This window comes from Garra rufa, chromosome 11 (genome assembly GCF_049309525.1).
Source record: "Garra rufa chromosome 11, GarRuf1.0, whole genome shotgun sequence".
In the NCBI taxonomy this organism is placed as follows: Eukaryota; Metazoa; Chordata; class Actinopteri; order Cypriniformes; family Cyprinidae; genus Garra; species Garra rufa.
The window spans coordinates 34,959,061-34,973,512 of NC_133371.1; the positions used below are offsets into that span (position 1 = coordinate 34,959,061).

The following is a 14,452-nucleotide window of genomic DNA, read 5'->3' on the forward strand; positions in this document are numbered from 1 at the left end:
GTCACAACATGGCTGAATCTCAACTCTAGCAATAAGCACTAAAACAATCATAGACTCATCACTCTGTAACTGCTGCATGCCAGAGCTGGCAGATGGTAGGGGCACATATGTGCTGTTTCGTAAAATCTAGAGAACAGGGTGACTGTCTAATGATTGAGCGTTTCAAAGAAGAGGATTAGAAAATCCTTCTGTGAACCCTAAAAAAAGGACAGGACATTGAGATTACTGCTGTTTTATTTGGAGCTGTACAAGAGCACGTCTGGCCCAAACCGGCGATGGGAAATTTTATGTGCACGTTTTCTGGAAGAGCAATTCTTGAACCTGAAACAGTCAACAAAAAAGCACATCTTTGGATTTATTTAAAAAACTAGTCAATTTGTGACCCTGGACCACAAAACCTTTCTTAAGTAGCATGGGTATATTTGTAGCAATAGTCAAAAATACATTGTGTGGGTCAAAATGATCAATTTTTCTTTTATGCCAAAAATCATAAGGATATTAAGATCATGTTCCATGAAGATTTTTTGTAAATTTCCTACTGTAAATAAATCAAAACTTTTGATTAGTAATATGCATTGCTAAGAACTTCATTTGGACGACTTTAAAGGTGATTTTCTCAGTATTTTGATTTTTTTGCACCCTCAGATTTCAGATTTTCAAATAGTTGTATCTCAGCCAAATATTGTCCTATTGCCCTATTTATTCAGCTTTCCGAAGATGTATAAATCTCAATTTCAAAAAATTGACCCTTATGACTGGTTTTGTGGTCCAGGGTCACATTTGAGGAACCTAAATTTCTCTGCTTTGTGTCTAACAAGGCTTTAAAGTTAAACTATCTAGCTTAATTTTTTACTTCTATTGCATGGATTTTCATGGAGTGCTAAGTCCACAGTGTGAATATGAAGGAAACAGTACTTTAATGAGACATGATCAGCTTAGCTGATGGAAGACAAAATAGATTCAAGGCCCTTTAACTCTTTAGACAGAGCCGTCTATGAAAATTCGCCCAAGAGGGTTCAGTTTGAGGGCTTGGAAGAACAAGAAGAGTACAATGCATGTGCATCACTTAAAAGGCTCCCGCTGGTAACAGGTGCTTGTTATTCCCAGAAGTCTCTCCGCCATTCCCGAGAAGAGAAACGTCTTCAAAAGAACCCGGCGCCTCTGTGTCTGGAGTAAGAACTAGTCTGGGAGGAGGAAAGGCCACCCATCCTACATCCTGCTCGTCCTCGGGTCCTGTGGTTGCAGCTGCGGCTGCCGCACACTCTTCTTTAAACAGCCTGTCGTGCTCCTGTTTCAACTCCTGGTAGGAGCGGGAAAACATGTGGAAGATGGAAGTGGCCGGGAAGGCCATGATTAGGATCCCACTCAGGATGCTGCTGAGTGCCACCACCTGACCAGGTATGCTCCTAGGTACCATATCTCCATAACCCACAGTAGTCATAGAGATGATCGCCCACCAATAAGAGGCAGGAATGCTACTGAAATCCTGCACTCCGGTCAGCTCGCTTTCCGCCAGGTGCACCAGAGGCGAAAAGAGCGTCACGGCTACGCAGAGAAAGAGCAGCAGCAGGCCGAATTCGCGTGTGCTTCGCCGCACCGTCAACCCCAGCGTCTGCAAGCCCAGAGAATGGCGGGCCAGCCGCATCACGTACAGGATCCGAAGGGCACGTAGGATCCGCAGTACCAACCCAAGCTTGTCCAGGTAGCCCTTACCTCCAGAAGGTCGCTCATGTTCGCTGGTGGGGTTCTCGTCCACTATCAGAGACACGTAGTAGGGCAGGATGGCCATGGCATCGATGATGTTCAAGGGTCCGCGGAGGAACACCAGCTTGCTGCGTGCTTGCACGAACCGGAGCAGAAACTCCAAGGAGAACCAGGCCACACAAACCGTCTCGACGATGAACATGTGCTGGCATTTCTGGGAGCACACACCCTGCGGAGAGAGAGAGAGAAAGAGAGAGTGAAAACTAATTTAATTCTCAATTCAGTTATTTTCAGTAAAATGCTTTGCATCTAAATTTAAAATCAATGAATAGGCTTAACATATTAGAAGTTAGAGTAGAAAAATGTTTGTGGGAGGGAGGTTTAAAATAGAGAGTAAAGGCTGGTCAGTAATACAAAAAAGGGGGGAAGGGATATAAATAAGATAAGGAGAGCGCAGACAGCCGCTACAATTTATAGAAAAAAACTCAATGTTTACTTTTAGTATTCAAGTCACACTACCGATAAGTCAAGCTGTATCAGTTAATTAGCCAGAGTCAGAGGTCAAATTGAGGCGGTGGGAGAAGGAAGGCTTACAGAGAAGACAAACCAGACCACTTTGACCTTGAAATGTCTGAATTAAACCATTTCTATTCAGGCAACATGCTGGAAGTGACCCACATTTGATTTTCCCTTCATGTGACATGACTCTAGATGTGATCCTTGAAACGACACATATCTGATGCAGCTGGGTCTGAAATAACACATTCTGTTAATAGCATAGGTCACCCAAAAATGAACATTTTGGTTTTAATTACTCACCCTCATTACATGTTGTTCCAAACCTGTAAAACCTTTGTTCATCTTCGAAACACAAATTAAGCTATTTTTGTTTAAATCTAAAGTGCTTTCTAACCCTGCATAGACAGCAATGCAACTTTCAAGGCTCAGAAAGGTAGTAATTGATGAACCCTCTATAGACATCAATTAAATAGTCAGTGGTTCAACCATAATTTTATGAAGCTACAAAAATACATTTTGTGTGCAAAGAAAACAAAAATACGATCATTTTTTTTGAATAGATGAACCAGAGATGGACTATTAACCCTCTGGTATTGTTAATTTGGGAGTCACACTTGTGTTGTTCATGGTCAAAAGTGACAAAACACCTGAAATGTAAAGACTTGTATCACCTTGTACTTGTAACACCTTATGTAAAGACATACAGACTTATTTTTATTGGGTTGTGGATTTGGATATATATTTAGACATTCTCAAAGAATTTTTTTTGTAGAAGTTTAGATTTTTTGGTTTTTCATCAATGCTACTACAGTCAAACCTGAACACTAAGAAAGACATTTTGTTACGCATAACATCAAAATTCAACAAAAATATAACAAAATGAACAGGAATTTATCAGAGGTTAATCAATCTGATTTCAGCCTCTTAATTGAGTCTTCTGGCTCAATTTTGCCATAATGTTACAGCCACTCCAGTTCATGTATGTGTGTATAATAGTGTGTTGTGTGTTTGAGTGTGTGTGTCGGTTTTGTACTCTTGATGTTTTAGTGTGTAACCTCTTCCTTGGTGTCTGTGTTATTACTGAATTTTGGAGCGGAGCACTCTCGATATTGTAGAGTGTTTTCCCATCATTGCTGTGCACCTTTTTTCTGCATTGTCAATAATTTGTAGATTGTAAACAAAAAATTCTCTATATTTTATTATTTTTGCGTATTTCCCATTAATTTCCAATGGCAGTCATTTTTGACCACGAATAAGACAAGTGTGACTATTTTTTACGACAATTTAGTTTTTTCTAATCAACTCCACATTTTTTTTTTGTGATCACATAGTGTATGCCATAAAAGAGTTTCGTACATTCCCATGAAGTAGCGATTTTTAAAAATTATATATATATATATATTTTTTTTTGGTCTAAAATGACCAAACAATACTAGAGGATTAATTATGTCCTTACTACCTTTCAGGGCCTTGAATGTGTCAGTTGCATTGCTGTCCATGCAGGATCAGAAAGCTCTCGGATTTCATCAAAAATATCGTAATTTGTTTTCCGAAGATGAACAAAGTTCTTACAGGTTTGGAACGACATGAGGGTGAGTAATTACTGCTATAATTTTTATTTTGGGGCAAACTATCCCTTTAACATGTGCATACAGTATCATCACACCATTTTGTCATGTTGTTATCATTCAGTTCTAGTAAGCTCCTTGCTAACATCTTAAAAACCGAAGAAGGAGCAAGCAGAATCAGCGGAAAGATGCTGAGATAGCAGATTTAATTAATATTTGGTGAGATGCATTCGTTCAAGCAAAGCTCGAGGGAATGTATCACAGTCATGCCATGTTAGCAAATTAGCTGTTCAATATGCAGTTACTTGGAGACCCTTGCAGATGTAATTGTTTTGATGTTGTTATGCACATATGCTGGTAAAATGTGATGGTATTGTTTCTGTACATGCTTTCTCACAGGTACTTTAAGGTCAGCTAACTGTTCACAATGAAGCAGGTATGTATAATTTATTAACACAAATGTGAACAGTCAAAGAAAAAAGATTACATCTCAGGAAATATTTAGAACAGTAGAAGATCTATGAAACAGCCTCAGAGAACAAATGTAAGGAATAATTGATGATGGACTTTGTGTGTAGCACAATACATAATGTATTTACCTCAAGACATTGTTTTAGTAGAGAACATTACTTAGTTTGACTATTTTTTTATTGATATTGACACTTTTCCAGAACCTGAAGGGACGGTTCACTCAAAAATGAAATCCTGTCATTAATTACTCACCCTCACGTCGTTCCAAACTTGAAAGTTTAATTTCAGAGACACGAAAGAGAAAAAATGATTGCATAAAGTCATTATTGTTGTCTTTTTTTGCGCAAGTATTCTTATAGCTTCATTACATTACTGATGTCACATGGACTATTTTAATGATGTCCTTAATACCTTTCTGGGCCTTGAATGTTTCAGCTGTGTTGCTGTCTATGCAGGGTCAGAAAGCTTTTGTATTTTATCAAAAATATCTTAATTTTTGTTCTGAAGATGAATGAAGGTCTTACAGGTTTGGAACGACATGAGGTTGAGTAATTAATGACAGAATTTTCTTTTTTGGGTGAACTATCCCTTTAAGCATAATATTTACCAGCCAAAAAAGGAGGAATATATATATAATAGGACAATGAAATATCTTACATATGTGTTTATACTGTTGTACAATAAAAATTATTTATTGAATAAAAAAAGTTGCAAGTACAAACTGTACAAACAGAAAAATCCTTCAGGTCTGACAAATTATTTGGTTTTTCAGCATTTCTGTGTATTTGAACCCTTCCCAACAATGACTGTAAGATTTTGAGATCCATCTTTTCACACTGATGACAGCTGAGGGACTCATATTGTCACAGCACAGAGGGAGACAGAGACGGAGGTGAGAGTATAAGATAAAAAGGTAAGTTTATTAACAGGTAGAGAGGATATGTATATCTTATCTGGAATGTCCACTGAGCACGGAAGTAATTCCCAATCTGGAACCAGGAAAACATAGAGTCCAACGGGAGAGAAAGCCGGGGTGTGATCGGTAGATCAGACAACGAGGAATGAAACAGTCCGGGTATAAATAGGGAGCTGATGGGAATCAGGTGAGTAATTAGTAGTCAGGTGATAGTGAACGTGTGTGTGTGTCTTCAGGGGGCGTGGCTGGTGCATCTTGTAGGGGTAGAACTCTGACATTACCCCCTCCTCCAGGGGCGGCTCCCGACGCCCCTCTCCGACGTCGAGGACGACCTCGACCGCGAGGGGCAGGACGTTCTGGGTGGCTCTGGTGGAAGTCCGTCAGAAGTTGAGGATCCAGGATATCGTCTCTAGCCACCCATGATCTTTCCTCAGGTCCGTACCCCTCCCAGTCAATCAGATATTCCAGACGGCTGCCCCGACGTCGGGAATCCAGGATCTCCCTCACGGTGTAGATAGAGGGTTGATCCAGGATCTCTGGAGGAGGGGTCTCAGCTTCAGCTCCAGGATCATCTGTGGCAGAGGGAAAGTAGGGTTTGAGTAGTGATACATGAAAGGTGGGATGAATTCGGTACCTGGGTGGGAGCTGAAGCTGATATGTCACTTCGTTGATCTGCCTCAGGACCTCGAATGGACCAATGTAGCGGGGACTCAGCTTTTTGCAGGGTAGTCTTAGCCTGATGTCTCTCGTAGATAACCACACCTTATCTCCAGGGTGGTATAATGGGGTGGGTCTTCTACGAACATCGGCGAACTCTTTGTGGCGTCGGATGGCCCGTTGAAGATGTTGATGAGCTGAGTCCCACACTCTCTCGCTCTCTCGGAACCAGTAGTCTACCGCTGGAACATTGGTGGGTTCCTCCGTCCAGGGAAACAGCGGGGGCTGAAAACCGAGTATGCACTGGAAGGGAGTAAGTCCGGTGGTCTCCTGGCGCAGCGAGTTCTGTGCATACTCGGCCCACGGGAGGAACCTGCTCCAGCTGTGTTGGTCCGCGGAGCAGTATGACCGGAGGTAACGTCCAAGCTCTTGGATCTTCCTCTCAGTCTGGCCGTTGGTCTGTGGGTGATATCCTGATGAGAGATTGACAGAAATACCAAGTGCTTTGAAGAATGACTTCCATACATGTGAGATGAATTGTGGACCCCGGTCCGACACAATCTCCTCGGGGAGACCAAAGTGACGGAATACGTGCTGGAAGAGTAACTCGGCAGTGTTCATAGCCGTAGGTAGGCCTGCTAGGGGGATAAATTTGCAGGCCTTGGAGAAACGGTCAACTACAACCAGCACGCAAGTGTTACCTTCTGACTCTGGGAGGTCCGTCACGAAGTCTACCCCGAGATGGGACCAGGGTCTCTGCGGGATGGGTAGTGGCATCAGCTTTCCTGTGGGTAGATGACGAGGAGTATTAGAGGTGGCACAGACTGAGCAGCTTTGGACGTACCTGATGGTGTCCTGGGTCATACTGGACCACCAGTACCGAGCTTGAATGAGCGAGAGGGTCCGTCTGCTACCTGGGTGTCCAGAGCCCGGAGACTGGTGAACTGTGTCCAGAAGGTGCTGACGCTGGGAGCTGGGTACGTAGATTTTACCTTCTGGACATTCCGGCGGAGCAGGCTCTTGGAGAGTGGCTTCGTGGATCCAGGTGTCGATGTCCCACTGGATGGGGCTAACGATGAGTTCCGAGGGAATGATGTTTTCAGACTCGACCACGGCGTCGTGGGAGAATTGTCGGGAGAGAGCGTCAGCAGGTATGTTCTTGGATCCTGGTCGGTAGGTAATCTTGTACTGGAAACGTGTGAAGAATAATGCCCATCTGGCTTGGCGGGGGTTAAGTCGTTTAGCTTCTCGAAGGTATTGAAGGTTCTTATGATCCGTGATGATGGTAAACGGGTAGTTAGCCCCTTCCAGCCAATGACGCCACTCCTCCAAGGCGAGTTTGATGGCTAGTAACTCGCGGTTGCCTACATCATAATTTTGCTCCGCCGGAGACAGTTTCTTAGAATAGTAGGCACAGGGATGGAGGAGAGTGGACTCACCAGCTGCTTGAGACAGCACTGCTCCGACGCCGATGGTGGATGCGTCTACCTCAACAACGAATGGGAGATCCGGGTTGGGATGGTGCAGGAGAGGAGCAGTGCTGAAAATCTTCTTAAGTCGTTGGAATGCTTCGTGGGCAGAGGAGGTCCAGACCAGATGTTTAGGTCGACCACGTAGGAGGGAGGTCAGAGGGGCAGTGATGAGACTGTAGTCCTTTATGAACCGGCGGTAGAAGTTAGAAAACCCCAGGAAGCGTTGAAGTTCCTTGACTGTACTGGGTTTGGGCCATTGTAGGATGGATTGGACCTTATCCAGGTTCATTTGCACACCCTCGGGGCTGATGTTATAACCCAGGAACTGAATCTTAGTCTGGTGGAACTCACACTTCTCCAGCTTGAGGTATAGCTTATGTTGGCGCAAGACTTGAAGGACCTGACGGACGTGCTGGCGATGTTCGGCCTGGTTCCGGGAATAAATCAGAATATCGTCAATATAGACAACCACGAATTTGTGGAGAAATTCCCGGAACACCTCGTTCATAAACGCTTGGAAGACAGAGGGACTGATGGACAAACCGTAGGGCATAACCAAGTATTCGTAGTGGCCAGCAGGTGTAATGAATGCTGTTTTCCACTCGTCTCCCGCACGAATACGAACGAGGTTGTAAGCACTCCGCAGGTCCAGCTTGGAGAAGATGTGAGCCCCACGGAGTTCCTCGAGGGTGGCAGGAACGAGTGGCAGTGGATAAGGTTGTTGGGTGATGTTGGCATTGAGTTGGCGGTAATCAATGCAGGGACGGAGACCTCCATCCTTCTTACCCACGAAGAAGAAGCTTGAAGCAGCTGGTGAGGTGGATGGTCGAATGAATCCTTGCTTCAAAGCTTCCTGGATGTACTCCTCCATCGCCTGGCGCTCCGGGTTGGACAAGGGGTAGATGCGTCCTTTAGGTAGTTGAGCCCCAGGTAGCAGATCGATGGAACAGTCCCATGGCCGATGAGGAGGAAGTTGGGTGGCAGCTTGCTTACTGAAGACGTCCTCGTAATCCTCATACTCCGCTGGGATCTCCACCTGGGTGTCAGTCTCAGGACTTTCAATCTTGGTTGATGCGATGGTCACAGGATCAGAAACTGGCGAGGGTAAACGTGTAAAGCAGTTCTTCAGACAATGCTTACTCCATCCGATGATGTCACAAGGATCCCAGCGGAGTTCCGGATGATGACGGTGGAGCCAAGGACGTCCCAGGATGATGTCAACGGTGGAATTCTCCAGTACCAGAAACTTGATTTGCTCTTGATGGAATAGGCCAATTTGCAGAGTGATGTATGGAGAAGAATATCGAATCCGCCCACGTCCGAGTGGTTTCCCTTGGATAGTTTTAACAGATAGTTCCGGGTTATGGCGGTGACGTGACAATTGTAACAGATCTATGCATTCTTGGGATATGAAGTTTCCCGAAGAGCCTGAATCAAGTAGAGCAGAAACACAAAGATCTTGTTTAGCAGTACGCAGCGTCACTGGTATCAGGGTGAGATGAGCAGTTTCAATGTCAGATTGAATGGTACTCACCACCGGACGTGGGGGTTTGACAGGACAGGTACGTAGAATATGGCCGGGTTGTCCACAGTATAGGCAGAGTTTTTCCCTGAGGCGGCGTTGGCGTTCGGACCACGTGAGACGAGTGGAATCAAGTTGCATAGGTTCTGGTACTGGAGAGCAAGCTGCCACCGTAGCGGACTGAGGAGCGGTTTCAGTGGGCTGGCAGGCGGCTAGGCGCTGGGATACCCTCGTAGCTCGTAGTAGAAAGGTCTCCAACCCGATGTTGTCATCATAGATGGCCATAGCGGCGCGAATATCTGGGTGGAGACCATGACGATAGGCACCCAGCAGTGAAGTTTCATTCCAGCCACTAGCCGCCGCCAGCGTCCGGAAATGGAGTGTGTATTCGTGGATGGATGAGGAACCTTGTTGCAGTCGGAAGAGCTGATCAGAAGTGGTGAGTACATCTGTGTTTGAACTGAAAACTTCAGCAAAGTGACAGGTAAATTGCTCAAATGACTGAATTAACGGAGTGTTGGCTTGCCATATAGACTTCGCCCATTGTAGAGCTTTTCCAGGGAGGAGAGAAATGAGAAACGCTACCTTAGATTCATCAGTGAGAAATTGCTGTGGTTGCATCTTGATATATAGTTGGACTTGTAGTAGGAAACCGCTACACTCAGCCGCTTCACCGGAGTATGTGTTTGGTAAAGCCATGGGACTTCCTGAGGCAGATGGCGGCGCGGGAGATGGTTGTAGCGCCGCTTTGAAGGCTTTGATGAGTTCGGTGAGCTGATCTGGTGCAGGTGTTTCCTCGTTGTCCATCTTGTTTGTAGGTCTGATCTTCTGTCACAGCACAGAGGGAGACAGAGACGGAGGTGAGAGTATAAGATAAAAAGGTAAGTTTATTAACAGGTAGAGAGGATATGTATATCTTATCTGGAATGTCCACTGAGCACGGAAGTAATTCCCAATCTGGAACCAGGAAAACATAGAGTCCAACGGGAGAGAAAGCCGGGGTGTGATCGGTAGATCAGACAACGAGGAATGAAACAGTCCGGGTATAAATAGGGAGCTGATGGGAATCAGGTGAGTAATTAGTAGTCAGGTGATAGTGAACGTGTGTGTGTGTCTTCAGGGGGCGTGGCTGGTGCATCTTGTAGGGGTAGAACTCTGACACATATATCTATTACAAAAAGTTCAAAACACTCACTGATGCTTCAGAAGGAAATGCAGTAAAAGCCAGTGGTGAAAACTTTTAGAATTTGAAGATCAGGGTAAATTTAACTTATTTTGTCTTTTGGTGAAAGAAGTTCTTCTGTACAGTATCTTCTGTAGATTCTGAAGGGCAGTACTAAATGAAAAAGTATATGATATTTAGGCAAAATAAGAAAAATGTACACATCTTCATTCTGTTCATAAGTTTACACCCCTGGCTCTTAATGTATCATGTTTCCTTGTGGAGCATCAAGCTGCATATCCCTCAGTAGGGTTGGGAATCGAAAATCGATTCCGATTCTGGAATTGGATACATAAGATAAAGAATCGGATACTTGTTATAAAATTAAAATTTCGATTCCTCGTATCGATTCCTGGGTGCATTTTTATTTCATTTAGCAATCTGCCAGGACCTTCCGCGCATGCAATCTGCAAGGACCTTACGTGGTAATGTAAACATCAGTCTACAAGATGGTTCGCGGGAAGTGCTCGTAAGTGTGGCTACACTTTGTAAAAACTGAAGACCACTGCACGCAAACTTTATCTTAGAGACCTGCAAGGGACGGATTTTTTTATTCAAGCGCCCGCCCGCCCGCTCCAGCAGAAATGTGTTATTTCGTCCCACTCTCGCCCGCAAAAGCCCACATAAAGTAACTTATACCCCCGAGGGAAGACAGGTATCTACTTCATCTCTTGGCTGCATGAAACAAACCCTCCCGTTAATGTAAAGGCAAAGATGATCAGAGTAATAGTAACGTACATTAGGCACGCATAAGTCCGCTGTTGATTCACAAACTATTCATGATTTCGGGGATCTGATCCATAGTATTTTTGCGTGAAATTTCAAAATATATGCATAGTTGTCAAAATGAATGTCCTGTAACTTAAGTGTTTTATAATGAATGCTTACCCATAGAGGTGGATCTTGTAAGGGTCAGTGGTGTTTATGCACATATGAGCACCAGCATCAATAGATTTAGAATGTATTTATTGTATTTTTCATTTATATGTTTATTTTATAATAAATACAAACAGTAGATATTCAGTCAGTCCAGTTCAAAAGGACAGGTTTAGTGAGTGGTATTTTGGCATCTCCTTGTTGTTTGGAAGAAAGAGTAACTCTGAAGTTGTGAAGAATATCTGCAATTAATAATTCAGGAGCTTTAAATCTGTATATGTATATACATGTTAAAATGTTAGAGCAAAAGGTTTTTTAAATTCAAAAGTATAGCTTTAATTTAAAGTTTGTTTGAATTTTTTTTATAACATGAAGTAGAAAAACAAAAAGGCAAAACAAATGTTTTGGTTAATAAAAAAGGTAAAAAAAAATAAACCCCTTGTCAGGCATAGGGGGCCTTGCAAAATTTACCTGAGAAGGAGGGGGGCCCCGGTATAAAAAAAGGTTGAGAACCCCTGTAATAAAATAATATGTTGCAAGCAAGCACTGAAAATAAACATGTTTGATATATTAATGTTTGACTTTTTTTTTTTCTTTCTTTTTTTTTTTTTTTACTAAATTGGAATCGAAACTGGGAATCGAAAAGAATCGGAATCGATAAGTGGAATCGGAATCGATAAAATTCAAACGATACCCAACCCTATCCCTCAGTTGTCCTCTGTCTGAAAAGATGGATCTCAAAATCATATTCATTGTTGGAAAGGGTTCAAATACACAAAAATGTTGAAGGATTTTTCAGGTAGTTTAACTGTTTAGGACAAACAAGAAAAGATCATTAGATCATTCGGGTAACAATACAGTATTAAGAATCGAGCATATGTAAACTTTTAAAAAGGATAATTTTTCTAAATCCAAATATTACTTTCTCTCCTGGACTTTACAGTATGTAAACACGTTTTATGTGAAATATATATTCTGCAAGGTGTATGTAAACTTTTGATGGCAATGCAGTTGAAACTCGTGACCTTGAAACAATCAGAATCAAGATTTAAACAATGCCGTTTAAAAAAAGTGCAGACATGTTTCCTTGCTGCACAAACACCCTGCCTTCCTATCCCCTCTTTCAAAAACCTTTCAAAAGTCTTCACGCTTTTGCTTGTCTGAAAAGTCTGAAAAGCCTTTGTAAATTCTCCAGCTTTCACAGAAGCAAGAGACTCGCAGTCAGAGAGGACGTATTATCAAACCGCAGCAGCTCTGAGGCGATTCATTTGTGTAAATTCAGCAATTTTAAATGCTCAGCACATAATTTGTCCCCCTCCGTCCAGCACGTACGCTGTCCCATTTCTCACTCACTCCCTTTCTGTCACTCTCCCCGGTTCTCAGTCATTCTCATTCCCTCATTCTTCTCCAACACCTTCGTTTCATCTCATTTCTCTGACTTTTGCTCCTCATCTCCCTGCGGCGGGGTGAAGTGGTTGTGACTGCAGCTGCAGACATTATGCATGTTAAAGAAGGATAACAATTTGCAACTCGTCAGGGTGATTGTCAATTTCTCAGTGCTAATGCACTTAGGGTGACCTTATCTCTGCGCTGCCACTAGAAATGTCAATGACATCCCCCCTCCTTTATGCCCAAAACCAATCAACCGCAGCTCCAGCATCTATACAGCCTGTATACATTTAGAAATCCCCTACAGAGCTGATGAGCAGCTTATCATGAAGACTTACACCAGGGCTTCCAAGATCACAGCAGTAGGGCTGCACAAATATTCAAAATAAAATAAAAAATTATGCTTCTTCTGCTTTTAGCCTTAAAATCTACTTTTTTTACAACAAAGAGCATGATTTTGTGCTCAAACGGTTCAGTTTTAAATAGCAGGACCTTACACGTGGGATTCAGATGCATTCTGGGTGAATAGCAGAGTATAATGACAAATTAAAATCAATAGGATGGTTGAAATAGGTTTGGCTCAACATGAAGCAACCAAACACAAAACTACTATCCTAGTCTTGCCAGCACACTGCGGCCTTTGTTAGCACTAAACAGGTTATACGAACTGACAGCCATCTTTCCGGTATTCTCTGATTGAATGTTAGGTGGTCTGGCTGGCTGTTTGAATCTAGAGGGAGGGTCTGAGAATGCATAAATGGATGTATTGAAAACGAAATGTAGTCGGGATAATCCGATCTGTGAATGAGATATGGGGACCCGGGAATGGACACACACGCACACACACAGAGATTCTTTCATCTGACTGTACACTGCTAGAGGATCTCGTAAACAACACCAAATATGTTTCGTCCAGCACGTACAGAACTCAATGTTTTATCCATGTAAACACACAGGAAACAAACCCCTCGGGTCAGCTGTTTCCTAAAATTTCAACTTGAACTCGGACCTCAAAACATTTTCACATCTTATACATTCATGGAAACGCATCAGATATTCATCAACAAATATTATTCATGAGGAACGAAACTGCAGCAGGCATCTAGCCCTAAATGCATAAGTATGGAACATATAGCATAAGGAAAACCAAAAACTATATTACTTTCAACATGAAATATTCAAGCTTTTATAGAAAGATTCAAATTAGGTTATGGAAAACACTTGCAACTATGCTACCAGTCAAAAATGTTTGAACAGTACGTTTTTTTTTATGTTAATGTCTCTTCTGCTCACCAAGACTGCATTTATTTGATCCAAAATACAGCAAAAGTGAAAATATCAGTGAAATATTTTTACTATTTAAAATAACTGCTTTCTATTTGAATATATTTTAAAATGTTATTTATTCTTGTGATCAAAGATATATTTTCAGCATCATTACTCCAGTCTTTAGTGTCACATGATCCTTCAGAAATCATTCTAATATGCTGATTTGCTGCTCAAGAAACATTATGATTAATACTATTATCAGTATTTAAAACAGTTGAGTACAATATTTCAGAATTCTTTGATGAATAGAAAGATCCAAAGATCAGCATTTATCTGAAATAAAAGGTTTAGTAACATTATGGAGTATTATTAATTAAAGAAGTATTAGAAATTAATTATTTTATTTAGCAAGGATGTTTTAAATTGATCAAAAGGGTTGATAAATTCATTTAGAACGTAATTCTAAACCTGAAAAAAATGCTACTCAGCAGTTTTCAACATAGTAATAATAATAAATGTTTTTTGAGCAGCAAATCAGAATATCAGAATGATTTCTGAAGGATCATGTGACTAGAATAATGATGCTAAATATTCACAGGAAATCACATGAATAAATTACATTTTAAAATATATTCAAATAGAAAATTTCATTTTAAATAGTAAAAATATATCACAATTTTTACTGTTTTTGCTGTACTTTGGATCAAATGAATGCAGGTTTGGTGAGCAGAAGAGGCTTCTTTAAAATGCATTAAAAATCTTACTGTTCAAAAACTTTTGACTGGTAGTGTAGGTTTCTACACTTTTAGATTTTAGGGCCCTATAAAGGCCTTGGGCAAAGTCTTATATTACTCAGGGGAACAGACT

The 14,452-nt window shown here is 41.9% G+C and overlaps 1 protein-coding gene across 1 annotated transcript in view; it reads right to left on the reverse strand.

The window, feature by feature from the left end:
- Positions 1 to 216: 216 nt before the first annotated feature.
- Positions 217 to 14,452, reverse strand: part of kcng4a (potassium voltage-gated channel, subfamily G, member 4a) — a 37,001-nt gene continuing 22,765 nt past the window's right edge. The window contains exon 2 of the mRNA XM_073850496.1: positions 217 to 1,933. Coding sequence (XP_073706597.1) covers positions 1,067 to 1,933 — 867 coding nt within the window. The 3' untranslated portion in view covers positions 217 to 1,066. The remainder of the gene's footprint in view (positions 1,934 to 14,452) is intronic.